Below are 16,983 nucleotides of genomic sequence, written 5' to 3'. Positions count from 1 at the left end.
TGGTTACAAATCCACCTGCCAATGCGGGGGACATGGGTTTGATCCCTGGTCCGGGAAAATCCCACGTGCTGCGGAGCAGCTAAGCCTGTGCACCACAACTACTGAGCCTGTGCTCTAGAGCCCGCAAGCCACAACTGCTGAGCCCGTGTGCCATAACTACTGAAGTCCACGTGCCTAGAGCCCATGCTCCACAACAAGAGAAGCCACTGCAATGAGAAGCCCACACACCTCAGCGAAGAGTAGCCCCTGCTCTCCGCAACTAGAGAAAGCCCACACACAGCAACGAAGACCCAACACAGCCCAAAATAAATTAATTTTTTAAATGAAAGAAAAAATTCCTTTAAAAAAATAGCAAATTGTTGAAAACTAAAGAAAATCTCAGAAACATCTGGGTGGGGGGGTAGAAATCAAAATTGTATCCAAAGTAACAGTGCTACAAACTACTGTGGATTTCTTGTCAGGAACAATCTGTGCCGGAAAACAGTAGTACAATATCTTTAAAATATTGAGAGAAAAAAAAAATGTTGAACCAGAATTCTAAGATAGAAAACTAAGAAAAAATTTCACCATTATATCTGCACTACTATAAGAAATGTTCTTCAGGCTGAAGGGAAATGATACTAAAGGGAAACTAATTTTCAGGAAACAATGAAAACCAATTAAATGGTAAATATTTGGGTAAATGTAAAAGTCTTTTTTCTTTAATGTCCTTATGTTTAAAACAAATGTTTAAAGCAAAAAGTGTAGCATATTCTTATGGGTTTTATAATGTATGTAGATATAATACAAATGACATATGACACTGCAATATAACTGATGGAGGTGGCTTATAAAGGACCTAAACAGCTTCAAAACATCTACATTTTACATGGCGTGATAGAGTAATAATTCTAGTAGACAGTGTAAATTAAGGATGTGTATTGTAATTCCTAGAGCATCTATTTTAAAAATTTAAGAGGTATGTTAAAAAGCCAATACATTAGGGCTTCCCTGGTGGTGCAGTGGTTGAGAATCTGCCTGCCAATGCAGGGGACACGGGTTCGTGCCCCGGTCCGGGAAGATCCCACATGCCGCGGAGCGGTTGGGCCCGTGAGCCATAGCCACTGAGCCTGTGCTTCAGGAGCCTGTGCTCCACAACGGAGAGGCCACCAACAGTGTGAGGCCCGCATACCGGGGAAAAAAAAAAAAAAAAAAAAAGCCAATACATTAAAATGGATTTCATCAAGTGATCCAAGTAAACATCATCTGTAGTGGGACAAATTGAAATCATGTACACCAGCCATGAGAAGAGCATAACATTGCTTTTGTGGTATTTGTACGAAAAATGCATAGCCTGACTCTAAGCACAAGGAAACACCACATACTCAAATGGAGGACTGTCCCTGTAACATTCAAAAGTGTCACAGTCATGAAAGTCAAGGAAAGACTGGCACTTCTACAGAATGAAGGAGACTAAAGATACTTGACAACTAAATGTAATATGTGATTCTGGATTGGATCACTTTTCTGTGATGAACATAAATGAGACAATTAGCAAAATGTGAGTGGGGCCAGAGGATAAGATGGTAGAATATAGTAACATTAATTTCTTGATTTTGAGGGTTGTGTTGTGGCTATTTAGGATTTTAACAGAATGGTCATATTTGAAAGTTATGTCAATACATCAAAGTATTTAGGAGTGATAGGACATCATTTTGAAAACATACTTTCAAATGATTCAGGGAATAAAAAAGGTTCTTTGTACTATTCTTGTAGTTTTTCAATAAGTATGAAATAATTTCAAAATAAAAATTATCTTTAGATAAAAATAATTTTATACAAAATAGTAATATAGAGTAAGTGACATTTTACATAAGAAGAACCAGAATAGAATACAGTAGATTTGAGTAATTTGTTTTCAAGAAAGAAAGTCTAAAACTGTATAACATAAAAATCAACGGCCTGAATATGTTGACAACTGCAAACAGTATGGGAAATGTGAATATATTTATTATGTGAGTTACAGATCTCATATATATTTGTAGATATACTATTAGACAATACAGCACTGCTGCCAATTTTTAGAGGAAAAAAAGCACTTTAACCACTAATCATAAACATGGACCAGGTGACTTCCTGGATTTCACAACAGAAATAATAACAACCTGACAAGTTAGAGTGAATTCAGTGAAAATAGCTGTGAGAAGGGCAATTTATACAAGAATGCCAAACAAATGTCAAACTGTTTGGTTCTTGTGTACACTTGATTTTGGTCCTAAATTAGATATTTGGTTAGTTGTAAGACTTCTCCATCCTGATTTACTGGTCTAACCTGTCTCAGTCAGTAAATGGCAGATATAAACTCAGATTATGTAAGTCGAGTTAGGATCAGTGCAGCAGTTTCTCTACTTGCATATTTCTCATACTTTATTATTGTCGTCTACTTTTTAATTATGCAATCATTTTAAAGAATGAAGCAAGTAGTTCACTTAAAGGTAGTTTCATATTAACATACCAAAGCCCTTGGATATCCGTATGTTACACATAGTATTTGATGATTCACAATGTAGTAGCACCCACCGACTGTAATGTCTCCTCACCAAATCAGATAGCAGATATTAATTATATGTCTATTGTTGGCCCAGTGTTGTATGTACTCCTGTTGGGCTTTGATACTGCTTTCTGACAAGTGCGGCATTTCTAATATAAATGTTTCAACAGGTGTTTTAACTGATTGTGGTTGCAGGACTTTCTGATCCATGTTTCTGGAGCCTAATTTGTGAAATCTATCCCTGACCTCAAGTACAGCCTGCCCAAGTGATACAGTTAGACACTTTCTTCTCCCCTTTTCCCATGTACGTATTTCTCACTTTTCAAATTTATCACACTGTCCTGTAGTTTGTAACTGTCACTTAGTTCTGTTCTCCTTTTTTGAGACAATGTCTTGAGGGTGGATCACATTGTGTATTCCAATCGCCAAACGCAGGGCCTGGAACAGGTAGAATGTTTATTGAACAGGTAGAAGGCCATAAAATAACTTTGTAGATGGGATATTGGTTTTTGTTTTTGGGGTTTTTTAAATATATATTCCTCCCACCAACTTTGCTAATTGAGTTTGAGGCAGCTAACACTAGAAGATTGACTACTAGGTCAATGATCTTGATTTAGACTCTTATCTAGATCTTTATTTCATAATTTTCCATTTTCTTATCTTTTGTTTTGTTTTTTTTCTGAAATGTAGACTGATTAATAAACTTTTCAGTAAATACACAATTTTTAAAAATTTCTGTCTACCTTCCTTACCTACTAAGGAAGAGTTTTCCAGTAGCTACTTTTTAAATTTTATTAAAAGATGCTTTTTATTTCTAAGCTAGACTGTGTTTTATTTAAGCTGCAGAGACTACATATACCTACAGAATGTCTTTAAGTGGTAGGAAAAACTAGAATGAAAGTGGCAGAATTTAGAATGAATAAGTTAATTTCCATTCCCCTCAGACTGCATATGGTTTATAAAGTTCTATTTGTGGTGTGGTCAACTAGTTCATTTGATGATGTACATGATTGATCATTTGAAGTGGAGTTCCTGTTGAACCAGATAGAAATGGAATCATCATTTCTGGAGTTACTTAAATTAAGACCAACTGTGAAATTGATAAAAACAATTTGTTCATTTGATTGTCTTCCAGACTTGATAATTCAAAGTCATATGTCAATATATTCACCGGTAGGAGAAATGAATCAAATGACTTATGATGGAAAATGACTACCCAGAAGTACTTATTTGGGGAGTTGAAAGAAAGAAAAGTAAAGTAGAAGATAGAATGTAGAAATGAATGAAAATTAAGAACGGTTGTTAATATGAAATCAATTACAAGAATTACCTTTTTACTTCGATACTGGAGTCAAAATATTCCTATTGTACCTTCTTGTCTTCTGTTTTACCTTTTTTTCATAGGTAACTCCTTTTACTATTTACCAATGAAAAGTTGATTGGAAGAGGTGAGGAAGGAATTCAGTTGCTAACACAGACTGATGGAAATATTTGATGTAGGCTGCTTTTGTTCATTATTTGCAAAACCAATTAAGTTACAGTTTGATAAATTTTTACAAATTTTTCAAAATGAAAGTGGAGGCATTAAGAATGTACTTACTGCATTTCTAAAAAATCAAAAAGTGTATCCTCTACAGTAACACTTGATTTTATAAGCTCCATATGGATTTTTAAACTACATTTAGCAATATTTTTCATGAAATTTCATGAAAGTTTGTCAATGATATTGTTATTTCATAATGGACTATGTAAGATTTCCATAGGTAAGTATCAGTACTTCATCACTCCAGATTATAAACAAAGTGAATAGACATCTAGTCCATTCTATACAAAGAAAATTCATGTAAAGGAAATAATGCTAATCTCAATTTTAGATTAGGTAAAGTCCCCATTTGAAAACTGTGGCTTATCTTACGTGACAGCATGTATCATTTCCAGCTGCTTTCTCTCTCTAATCAAAACATTTGCTCACAATAACAGCTGCCTCTATGCCTTGCTTTTAAACCATTTGCAGCAAATCAAACTGGGAACGTGTCCATAGTAAGAGAACTCAGGATTCTGGGATATGTCTGTTCTCCAACTTCAAAATAAAAAAAACAAGAAAGCTAATTCACAAACCAATTATCTTTTTCCTCTGAAGCTTTGTTTCATGAGCCCTAATGAACAAAATTTACAATAAACACTAAAATAGTACAGTCCAGAAATTTATAAACAATTGTTCTTTTCAAAATAAATCCATTTAAAATTGTATATCAGATATGTATAATACAGTGCATAACTTCTGTACTCATCAATTATTTTGGGAAAACAGAATATAGGAACTGAGTTTTGCATATAATAGTACATTATTATTCTGAGCCATTAACTGTGTCATGTGTATGAAGCTGCATTACTAAAAGTTAATAGTCTACATATGACTTTATATTATAGATAGCTTTTGACTCAAACAAAAGACATATCAAACTGAATTGGTATGAATAACTATTTTGGAATAGATTTTATAATCTATGTTTGCCAAAGAAATCCTTCTTCTATTTATATACCCTTTAGAATACAATGGTTTGGTATTAGCAAATTTTGCACTGTTTTTGAAGAAAATATTTGATTGTTAATGTCATAATTTTTTAAAGCATTCATTTCTCTTCATAAGTATTATCATCAATTTCAAGGGAAGAAAAGAGTAAATGTAATTTAGGTCAGGCTAGCACATCTTAATTTAAGCATTAAAAGATGTGTGTTTGAAAGATGTCAATCTCCACATGTTCTGGAAATAAAAACCAGACAAACAATACAACAGAACTTCATGCATCCCATAGAAGTCTGAATAACCAATTACTTAAAATTTCACCATCTGCTCTCATCGAAGCAGCAAGACTGAGGCATTTTCCCATGTTACAAACCATGATAATCAGAATGTAAAAGAATGAAAAATGCTAACATCATTTTCCCCTCTTTCTGATTTGCTGTTGTGGTTCTTAATGAAAACCTGGGCTATACAAAGGAAAGGGGAGGATGTTCCCCCGCCCCATCTCCTGACTGAGTGCTTATACCCAGTAATAGCTTTCTGCTGCCCTGGGCAGCGTGACATTGCCTCATTTGGCCACGCACAGCTATTATTCTGGGAGGCAGCTAGTGAAGTGCCCCAATCCATCTGCTTGCTTTTCATGGGCTGGTGCTTTCCTTGATGTTGACAGCTGTCTTAGTATTCCTGCGCCACCTGCCACACAGTAAATACCGTGCTCCAACATATATACAGAAGCTTATCCCTCTGGTGGACTTTTTAGAACAAAAAGCTTAACATTTCTAAACTACACTTTGCATCTTTGTTGAAATGCTTCGGAGTCAGCACTTTGTCTTTTCTCATACTTTTGAGGAGTACAGTGCTTATGCATTGGGAATGGTAGTTCAGTTACAGTGTGATGAACTTCAGCCTTTCTCACACATCAAATAAGTATTGAATTGCAGACCTTTTGTGGAAGTCATGGTGGTCACAGGAGGCAGAGGGGAAGAAAGTTATCTCCTCTAGTGAGCCTTCCTGGAACCTTGTAGACTAAGTTGGGGTCCATCCTATTTATACCCATAGAAAGATTTTCCCTGTCCTACCTGCTTTGCTCCTCCGTTTACCCCATCAAACTTGCTCCTTGAGGGAAAGCACTGGTTTTTATTCATCACTGTATCTCTAAGAATGAGTGTGTATCTGACACATGGTTGGCACTCAAGGACAGATCCAGGTTTTAAGGTATGTGAAGATTTTTGCAATTTCTCTTTAAAGAGAAGGATTTAAAATAAAAAATAAAAATTAGATATAAAAGTGAATGAAGCCGCAACTACTGAAGCCCACACGCCTAGAGCCGGTGCTCCGCAACAAGAGATGCCACCGCAACGAGAAGCCCACACACCTCAACGAAGAGAAGCCCCCGCTCGCCGCAACTAGAGAAAACCTGCACGTAGCAACGAAGACCCAATGGAGCCAAAAATAAATAAGTAACATTTTAAAAAAGTGAATGAAAAAATAAACCATACAGATTAGCAATTTTAAAAGGTTGACTAATACTACAAATATCACAATCTAGAAAAACAGTATTTTTTCCATTAACTGCCTAGTATACCTCTATAATATTTTTTTTCTTATACTTTTGTTGGTATACTCTTTGATAGCATTTCATATGACAATGATTTTCTAGTATCATTTTCTGTACATATAATGGAAAGAGAATTCAGTCTTTCCTCAAATTTGGTTGAATGTATTTATTATTGATAGAAGGGCCAGGTAAACATACAACACTATACACTCACATACACACTCATTGTTTGAGGTATTGCTACAGGTTTGTGCCCTACAAACAAAAATTCTGAAAAATTCTATTTTACATGATTTTCATTTAAAAAAAGTGCTGCATTTACAATTATAAAAATTATATACACTCCATTATTGAACATATTACTGTTATGAGAGAAATTACATCAATTAGAAGTGATTCTTTCTGTTTTGGTTTTGTCTTCTGATGCCTGAAATAATTTTCTACAACTCACCTTTTGCTATTGTACATTTTGAATCTTGTTTCACCTCCACTACCCACACATAATTTCAGTGTTAGGGGAATTAGGATGTGTTTATGTAGTGACAGTGTATCCTGGGTGTAATGCTTGGTGAGTTGCACAATGGACAAATTGGACTTTAAGCAGTAACAACTATTCTTTGGAGAAGCTGACAACCAAATAAATATATCCTACTAAATCCAAACTAAATGTATCCCCAACGCAAATTTCCTGGCAGATCCCAAAGTGCCCCCAATAACTCCAATACCAACTGACTCTAAGCATAAGGTGATAGAGGGAAAATCCAAGTGGAAAGAGATTGTGGTCTTAATTGCAGTTTAAATGTTTGCTTTTGTAAATTTCATAAACACACACGACCAAGTGATCCCATTCCTGAGTTCACACTGGAAGAGACCATACCAGTGAGATGCCCTGAAGCTTCAGCTTCATCAGCTTCACAGTAAATATGCTTCTACTGCAGATACTCATTAAATGTCTTCCGAAAAACAGAATGAACAAATGAAGACAACTGTGCTAAATTAGCATCTCTAAGATCCTTACAACTCTAAAATTCAACTTTTCTACAGACTTCCTAACGTAATCTTAGAACTTAGTATTCAGAAATTTGTTATTATGAGTTTAGAATATAAGAATGGAGGACATCTAGGAACTGATAAGTACTTGAAAAGTAAATAAATTAAAATTCAGGAATCATTAATTTATGGTTTTAAGCTAATTTTTCATAGATGAAGTTTGCCTTAATGGAGGCAGCACACCATGTATACTTACCTTACAATTCATTTAAATGCTTTGTTCTACCACAGGCTGGAGATTAGAATATCGTTAGACATTGTTTCCTTCATGAAGTAGTTGCTTTTGAGGAAAATATATATATATACAGATATATATATATCATGGGTCTGTATTGGACCTACTGTTCATTTTAGGGGCCTCTAATAACATTTATATTATCTTATACCTTTGCAAGCTGTTTATTAATAGAAGGGATTCTAGCTGGATGAACATTAGCATTATTTCTACTACATATACTATCACCACCAATACTATAGAAAGTTTCTATATGAATGAAGGACTTTACCCATCATGATTCTGCTGCCTTCTCATTTACCAAGGATAGTGGTTATTGAAAGAATATGACTACCACAGCATTCTCCTTAACAGCTATTTTTTAGAGAAATTCCTTTCTTTAAAAAACATTATTAGATAAAACCATAACTCAGTAACAAATCTTACTGGCCCCAGTAAGTTTTTATCCCCAGAAAGACTTCCTGAAAATCTACCCTCTGGGTAGTTATTAGGGTGTAGGGCTTGCGTTGGTCACAGTACAAGTGGTGGACACATCTGGTAGTCATTTAACATTCCTTTGGGGAGATTAATTCTCTAGGCCTTCTAGCTGGAGGGAACGGTTTGCTTCGTACTCTCTTTGCTTTCATATTCTCTGGGCTTTCTGGTAAGCTGGCCTTTAATGGAGATTCTCCCCTAAAATAATAAGGCTCAAATTGGGAATTTTACTTGTCTTATTCTAGTATATTATTCTAGCTTTTCCCTTTTTTCTCAGACTCACAGAGAGGGAGGAAAGATTTGCAAAAGAGAAAGTGCTGACTGGCTCTTTTGATCCCAGACGATCCCAATCTTGAGGGATTGTCTGGGATGAACCCAGCAGAAGGAAACTAGACTGATTTGACTTTGGTAGGTTAAATTGAGCCAGAACAAATTAGGGTGAGTGGCTTTGGGCTCTGCTGCAGTTAGTAGGGGCTGGAGTGCTTCTGCGAGGCAGCTGTGGTGTGGCAGGGAGGCTCAACAGCCATCAGCTGGTGCTGAAATGACCTGGGGTGTATAGCCATCCAATCAACTCATCAGCAACCTTCTCCTCCTCCAGGACTCCAAAGCCAGAGGGGGGATGACCCCAGGGTACCTTCCTGCCCCTCCCCCAAGTCAAAACTGCCTTGGACATTTCATTTTTATCTCACTTACTTGTATAACATTTTTAGTGAACAGGTATAGGATATTCACTTTTCTGATTTCTATGCCTTCACAGGGGCTGCTTGGCTTTAAAACAAAACACCTGGGGTGAATGCGCCCCTTGATATTTTCTCTACTAGCCACTAGGGTATAAAAAACTAAAAAAAAAAATCGTGCTACTATATTAGTGAAATAAGTCAGACATAGAAAGACAAATACTGGGCTTCCCTGGTGGCGCAGTGGTTGAGAATCCGCCTGCCGATGCAGGAGACACGGGTTCGTGCCCTGGTCCGGGAAGATCCCACGTGCCGCGGAGCAACTAAGCCCGTGAGCTATGGCCGCTGAGCCTGCGCGTCCGGAGCCTGTGCTCCGCAACGGGAGAGGCCACAACAGTGAGAGGCCCGCATACCGCAAAAAAAAAAAAAAAAAAAAAAAAAAAAGAAAGACAAATACTGCACTATATGGATTCACTTATATTGATGCATCTAAAAAAGCCAAATCCCTAAAAGCAGAGAGTGGAAAGGAGGTTGCCAGGGGCTGGAGATGGGGAAACAGGGTGGTATTATTCCAAGGGTACAAAGTTGATGTTATGTAAGACGAGTAAGTCCTAGAGTTGTACTTACAGCACAGTGCCTATAGTTCACAATACTGCATTGTATGCTTAAAACCTTGCTAAGAGGGCAGATCTTACGTCATAAGTGTTTATAATAATAATAAATAAGAGGGTGGGAGGGAACTTCTGGAGGTGATGGATGGTTTTATGGCATAGATTGCCATGATGGTTGCATGGTGTATATTTATCTTCAAACTCATCAAGTTGCATACATTAATTATTACAGCTTTTTGTATGTAACTTTTTTAAAAAACGAAGAAAATCTAAACTACTGTATTTAGACATATTTAAAAGCAAATCTTAAGGACCATTTGGTCTCCAGATTTCAGTGATGTCTGTGTAATAACTACAAAATATTTGTTCCAGCATTTACAAGTTTGAATTACACTTGTTTTTGATCAATGACGTTTTGCAAGAGGGCTCGCCGGGGAGTAGTAGTATGTAACACGGAGTGTGAGAAATACCAAAACATCTGGGGTTAGGGTAAGTTACTCCACACAGTAGTAAGCCAGCCGAACAAGAAACGAGTTGTTGACAGATGTAGACAGGCACCTACGGTGCCCTCCACTTCTAAGACTCGGCCACGGGGTAACCTCATCTGCAGCCCTGGGTAGCTGTTTTAGGAATAGCTGTTCGTTAGCTGAAAGGCAGCCCAGGCCATTCTGGTACCGCAGTTTACCAGTTGTGTTCACAAACTTTAGTTCATGAACTTCTTTCAAAAGTCTGAAAACTGTTCCGTCCATTGACTGGAGGATAGAAAAACAAATCAGTAATAGGAAGGAAAATTTGAGCGAAAAGACGAACGGGCTGGAGGTCGTTTGAGCGGGACGCCCGGAGCCCAGCGTGGCGGGGTTTCGCACCCCCACCCCCACCCCAGGTCTCAGGCCAGCGCCGGCAGCGAGGACCCCGGCCTGCGGTGGCGGACGGCCGCGGGGCCTGGGCTCTGGGCGGTGCCGCGGCCTCTGGCTCCTCCCAGGGGCGGGCGGGCTGGGGGCAGGAGGAGGAGCCGCCGCACAGCGCAAGAAGTAGCCGCGCTGGGAGCGCATCGCGCCCGCGCTTCTCCTGCCGGAGATGGACTGAGCCGCGCCGTCCGCTCGCGCCGAGTCAGTCCTTCCCTCGCCGGGTCCCGCGGCGCCTGTCTCAGGGCGCAGGACACCGTCTCGCGCGTTCCCTGGGGACGGCCGCGGACCGGCTGCCGCGCCGGGGAGATGTCCGGCGGCCGGAGGAGGGGCGGCGCCCCCTGGCACAGCTTCTCCCGGTTCTTCGCTCCCCGAAGCCCTTCCCGGGACAAGGAAGAGGAAGAGGAGGAGAGGCCAGGGACAAGCCAGCCGCCCGCGCCGGGCCGGGGCGCAGCCAGGTGGGAGCTGTAGGGGGGACGTCGGAGGTCTCTGCGCCGACTCGCGGGACGGGGGGCTCCTGGCCCCGGCGCCCGCAGCCAGCCGCTCTCGGCCAGGCTGCGCTCGCCACTTTCTGTTCTTCCTCCATTGCTCAAGTTTCGTCCTTCTCGCCCAGTTCTCGTGCCGCATCGCTTGGTTTGTTAAATCCGGGTGAAGTTCGTGACCCGAGGCCGCGCCAGCCCGCGGGGCGCTCTGCCTCCCCACCTCCCCTCCCCGGATGTGATTCGGTTCCCGTCCCACAGTCGCGTCTGCTCTCCAAGTTCTGCGGCAAAAGCGAGTCCCCCGGCGTCCTGCCGACAGTAATGGGAAACAGTTGTGAGCCGAGCTATCCGCCAGGGCAAAGAGGGCGCGATCCGAAAACGACTTCTGTGGGAAAGGTAACGCTTTGGAGCGCCACCCCCTTGGCTGGGATTTTGCCATTTTATAAATAGTTTCTCAAAATGATTTTCTTTTTTTAAAAAAAAAAAAAGAATGGTGATGCTGAGTTCCCAAGACCCCATCAAAATATAAAACCCTCGCTAGGCTTACTTACCATTGCCTGACATTTAGATGATGCAGCCCTTCTTTCCCATGTCTCTTCGGAAACATCTGCCTCAAGTTCCCAGACAGATTCCAGAAACCACGACTCTAGCTGTCTTGGTTTCAGTAATGAAAACTTGCCCCTTCTCTGCAGTCTTTTTTCCTTCTCCACCTGCTGCTGTAAAATCGAAATTTAAAAAAAAAATTCATGTCTAATAAAACTACCTATTCCTGAGTCCTTTCATCTGTCCCGAGGGAGGAAGAGGGGTTAAGTGATATACAACTCGCTGTTTTAAACTTTTGATGGCAAGAGAGGCTTACGGCTCCTCCGTCTTCCCCCAAATTGCACTAGAAGATCACTCATGTGATTGGAAGGACGCTCTCCAGAAAGTTGTGTTTACTTCAGGTGTTAAAGGCTTCATGGAGGGCTTCAAAGAAAAATGGATAGGAAACAACTGAAACTGTGACTGAGCTGATTTCATCAATATTCATTCAGGTCTTGTGATTTGATTCTAGTCGTTTATGTGTACCTCAGTTTCCCTATTTGTGAAACATTTCCATTTTGACCATCTGTTAATAAAATGCCACATCTTTCCAAGAAAGCTCCTATAATATTTGGAAAACTTCCCCTGGGAAGCTTTAGCTTTTATTGCCCTGTTAAGAGAAAATTTAAAATTCAGAGTTACACAGTAGTTAAAAATAGTTTTGAAGTCTGACAGGGCTCAGCCAGAATGTCAGAATGCTGGTGTGGGCAGACAGCCTGTGGTGCCTGCATCCCTGTAACAGCACTAACAGTCTTGGATAATATGGAGGCAGTGTTTAAAAGAAATCCCAAGTAGACTCAGCAAAAGTTGGAAACTTGTGTCAGTGTTAGCAGGGAATAGGCAGGCCAATTTCAGGTTTATATCAGAATTGTCCTGAAACCCTGCCTGCTGCCCTGCCCTATTTTGACTTTTTAGGCACTTCTCAAATCTCTTTTCTCTCTGGAGCTAACCACTACAGCAACTTGTCTCTTGTCTTCTTAGCACTCCTCCATTCTCATCTCCAGAAAGGCACACACTGTGGCTTTTTGACAATGAGAAATTTAATTGTGCTTATATGAACACTAATTGTGTCCTCATCTTTTTAGAACTTGCCAGATGTTAAGGGGCTAGCAGATAATCCTTTATGTGGGTGTTTTACCTTTTAAATGAGTTTAAATCTTTCTTTGCAAGGATATAAACAGCCACAAAGCCTTTATTGAAAGTTTAATGAAACAAATGGAAACAATGCCGTAGTAACGCAACACCCTGGTGTTAACAAGATTGGAAACAGAATTGCAATTTGTCACTGTGATCTTATTTCAAAATGAAGGGGGTTTTGGGCTGTTTATTTTAGAGGCAGTAAAAACTTTTGGTTTTAGTGGGAGCCTAGTTTACCTTTTGTACTGGTGATTTTAGATGCAGGAGAGTCCGTTCAGACACCAGGGGCTTGGTGTGGTCACGATGTAAAGATGACTGAGAAAAAGGTCCTTTCTCTCAAGGAACTGGGAGAAGGGAAGAAGACCCCTTGAAAATAGTCATCCTACCGTCTATGGTGTGTCTAGCACATTACAATTGACAGAGTACTTTTAATAATATTACCCTTTGAGGTTGGACAGGCCTGTACGATCAGTATTTTCATTTTACTATAAGAAACAGTTAAACTTCCCCAAAGTCACACAGCTACTTTTCAGTTAATGAACAAATATTAAGTCCTATGCAGTGCCTGCAACTCTGAAACCCCTTAACATACATTAAGGATTAATCTCTGCATTCTGACTTTTCCATGTACTCAAAACAAAATGCATTCTCTCAAACTTGGGTTGTATAGTCTCTGTTTCTGCACTTCCAGTGTTGGCATACGTGAATTTTGTGATGTAACTTGTGTGTGTACAAACACAAATGGGACAAAAATTCCTTAAGAACAGAATTCCTTAACAATTTCTTAAGAACAGAATTAAAAATTAAACACAAACGTAACCACAAGACCAATAAAAGTAAAATTTACAGCATTATCCTAACAGCTGTTTTTTGGCTACTCACAAAATGTATATGGTACCAACTGGGACAAACACAAATTTGGGGGGGTTTGCTAGGACTGTAGCACTGTGTACCATGCCATGATTCAGGTTGTCCGATATTTCCCTATTTGAACCATAGGAAAACTTTTGCTTTTATGGTGCGCTGTAAGTTATTTGGGCATCATTTGCTGGGAACACATCATTTATATATTGTGTTCACGGCTGTTCTCATTAACCTTCAGCAGTTAAAGAAGGCCTGTTTGCATCAACACTGTTGTATATGGGAATTCAGGTGTTGGCAATAGAATTACATTTCAGTACTTATGTCTTGGGTGGTTGACCAGATCCAGGAAGTGTTTATATTAATTTGTTTTAGGTTTTATAGAGATGAAAACTGCAACTGAATTCATTTCACTGCTATAATGTTTAGCGCAGTTTATGAGCATGCAATGAATGGACTCATTAGACGTGATAGGGGAGAGGAGGGAGGGCTTCATGGTGGAGGTGGTTTTACCTGGGCCTTCAAAGGCACTGGTGCTTTCCATAGGTAGAGAATTTAGCCACGAAGAGAGAAATAGGGAGTGGGTCTTCTAGCCTGAGCAAAGGCCTTCAGAGGTTATGATCTCTTGGGGGCTGTGTACATTAGTGGGACAGAGGGAAAGAGGCTGTTAAGAAAGCTAGATTAGCGCTGGGCCATAAAGAGTGTTTGGCTCTCAATTTAAAGCTTAGAGAATTTTTGGAAGGTCTTCTAAACAGATACTGCTAAACTGAAATTTGGAGGATACCTGCCTTCTAATTTTCCCTACTTTGAGAAGATGATTGCTGTTTTGTTTCTTTGCTATATCACACATGATGGACCTGTTTAAAATGAGCTCCATACAATGTTCGTAAACTCGGGAGGGGGATAGTAAGGCGAGAACAGCAGTTATTCAAGGGCCCACTGTGCACTTCCTCCTGGGCTGGGTACTTTTACTTTCACTGTCTCATTTAAACATCACCCTCAGCCTGGAAGGTAAGGTTGGTACGCTTATCACTATTCTGACAGTTGAGCAAACTGAGGATGATAGGGTTCTTAGGCTAGACACTGTTGGCATCTTAGGTGGAACAATTCTTTGTTGAACTGGGCTCTCCTGTCCTTTACAGGACATTTGGCATCTGTATCCCCACCCACTAATTGCCAGTTGCATCCTCCAGTCATTGGGAGAACTCAAAACACCTCCACCCAGGTGGGTGGCAGGCAGAGTGATAGCACTCCCAGTGGAGAATGATTTACTCCAAATCATGACAGGAGTAAGTTTCAGGGGTGAGATTTGAAATTGGGTCTCTCTGACTCAGAAGCTCTGATTCTTTTTCTACACCATTCTGCCTGCGACCCTGCTGAACTATGCTCCTTCAAAATACATCTGAAGGGCTTCCCTGGTGGCGCAGTGGTTGAGAATCCGCCTGCCGATGCAGGAGACACAGGTTCGTGCCCTGGTCCGGGAAGATCCCACATGCCGCGGAGCAACTAAGCCCGTGAGCCATGGCCGCTGGGCCTGCGCGTCCGGAGCCTGTGCTCCGCAACGGGAGAGGCCACAACAGTGAGAGGCCCGCATACCGCAAAAACAAAACAAAACAAACAAACAAACAAAAATACATCTGAATATGTAAGTCAGTTGGACCTTTCCTTCCTTTATTCCAGAATGGGTAACGCTGTGGCCCATTTCACATATACTCTGTTCCTTTGAGCGTCCCAGTATAGTGCTATTGGTAGAAGGCAAGACAGGATCACTAGACCCAAGGCGGGGCTGTGTCTCATCTTGGTGTCCCCTTTACCTAGCTCAGGTGAGGGAGTGAATCTCTGTTGATGGAGCATTAAAGCACTTATTACTGGCTTTAAGGGAGAGTTAGTACACTCCTACCCTTAAAGTCGGCATTTTGAAACATGGGGGGACCATAAAGCTCTCTAGACAGAGTGTTTGGCTATTGATTTAAAGTTCAAAGAATGTTTGCTTTTCACCATGGCTGAGTGTGATTGATAAATGGGTAGATCCAGGATGCTAATGGGATGTAGTGCAGGAGATAGTCTCATAAAAAATGTCAATAATGCCCCTGGTACCAGCATGAGAACTGTTGGCCTTCAAGTTAAATGTTGACCACAGCATCAGTTATGTAAGGAAAAGGAGCTTTGTTCTCCGAATTTTTATAATGATTTCATTTTCATTGATTTGAAAGCACTATAGAGAATAATTGGTAACAAGTTTAGTGGAATAAGAGATACCTATGTGGTGTTGAAGGACCACATCTGTAGTTCATGCCTGCAGCAATAAAGATGACTGGAAGATTCCAGAAGTCCTCAGCCCTGTGTATTTTGTGAGAATCTTGAGCTTCCAGGTTAATGGAGAGCACAGAACCTACCTTTGGCAGTGGAGTAGAAATATAGACTGTTTTATGGTGTTGAAACCATACTTTTTTTCAAGTGAGATTTCTGACTTTGGGCTTAACAGGGTGTCTGCCAGATGCCTACCTTGGGGGTTCTGTGTCTTGCTGAGGAAATTCCTTGAAAGCTAACTCAACTGTACACTCTAAACGGGTTCGGGTTACAAGTGTACCTCAAATTGGCCTGCAGTAAATTTAATCAGCACTTCTAACTTTGAAAGTTCTGATTAAACAAACATTTTGGGGTTTTTTTTTTTCCATCTCAGTGGAAAATATGTAAAAAGGATAATCGCACATTCTGTAAAGTAAGAGGAAAATAATACTCCCTCAATAAAATATTTTATTTCCTAACCAGAGTTTTGATGAAATACACTGATGTGCAGATATACCAGAAATGCCAGTACAACTGTGGTAGCAAGAAAACATAGGTTGACATAAATTGAAACTCAGGAAAGTAATCCAGGCTCTCTACTGAAAAGAGAGTGTCAGCATGAAGTAAAAGTTAGTCATATTTTTTTTTAGTCTGTTCATTCCATAAATTTGAGTGACTGCTACTTGTCGAGTATGTTGCTAAGCAGTGGGATACAAAGATGAATGAAAGACCAAAACTGCCCTCAGTTCCTGAATTAATGGAGGAGATAAACATGTATGTCTCTGTTTTCCAAGATGAGCTCATTATGCGCCAAACATGTATTTGGTGCGTGTGACATGTGGTTCAGAACGCACGTACTGTATCATGAGGGTCAAACATTGTATGAAGGCTTTCTCATACAGAGTGTCCTCTGGCTGCTCTGAGCTTCTCTCTGAGCACGGTTTGATGAGCAGCCCTGGCCAAGGCAGACTAGTGGGGAGATGTGGCAGTAACTATACCGGCAGGGATGGAAGTGCTTTCCCTCAGTCCCGCCTGCTCCTCCTTGACTCAGCAAGTCTTAGATGGAGGCAG

General features: G+C 40.3%; 1 protein-coding gene across 3 annotated transcripts in view; it reads left to right on the top strand.

The window, feature by feature from the left end:
* The first annotated feature begins 10,684 nt into the window (after nucleotides 1-10,684).
* CRYBG3 (crystallin beta-gamma domain containing 3) overlaps nucleotides 10,685-16,983 on the top strand; it is a 116,232-nt gene continuing 109,933 nt past the window's right edge. For 2 of the 3 annotated variants that reach the window (XR_010840801.1, XM_059065697.2), the window contains exon 1: nucleotides 10,685-11,022. Coding sequence is in view for 2 of the 3 variants with exons in the window: in XM_059065697.2 (XP_058921680.1) it covers nucleotides 10,874-11,022 (149 nt within the window). In the remaining variant the exon portion in view is untranslated. Of the gene's footprint in view, nucleotides 11,440-16,983 lie in introns of all 3 variants that reach the window. The other variant, XM_067034850.1, reaches the window with a different exon arrangement.

This window comes from Kogia breviceps, chromosome 5, assembly GCF_026419965.1.
Source record: "Kogia breviceps isolate mKogBre1 chromosome 5, mKogBre1 haplotype 1, whole genome shotgun sequence".
Taxonomy (NCBI): domain Eukaryota; kingdom Metazoa; phylum Chordata; class Mammalia; order Artiodactyla; family Physeteridae; genus Kogia; species Kogia breviceps.
This window is presented reverse-complemented; position numbering and strand designations above follow the sequence as displayed.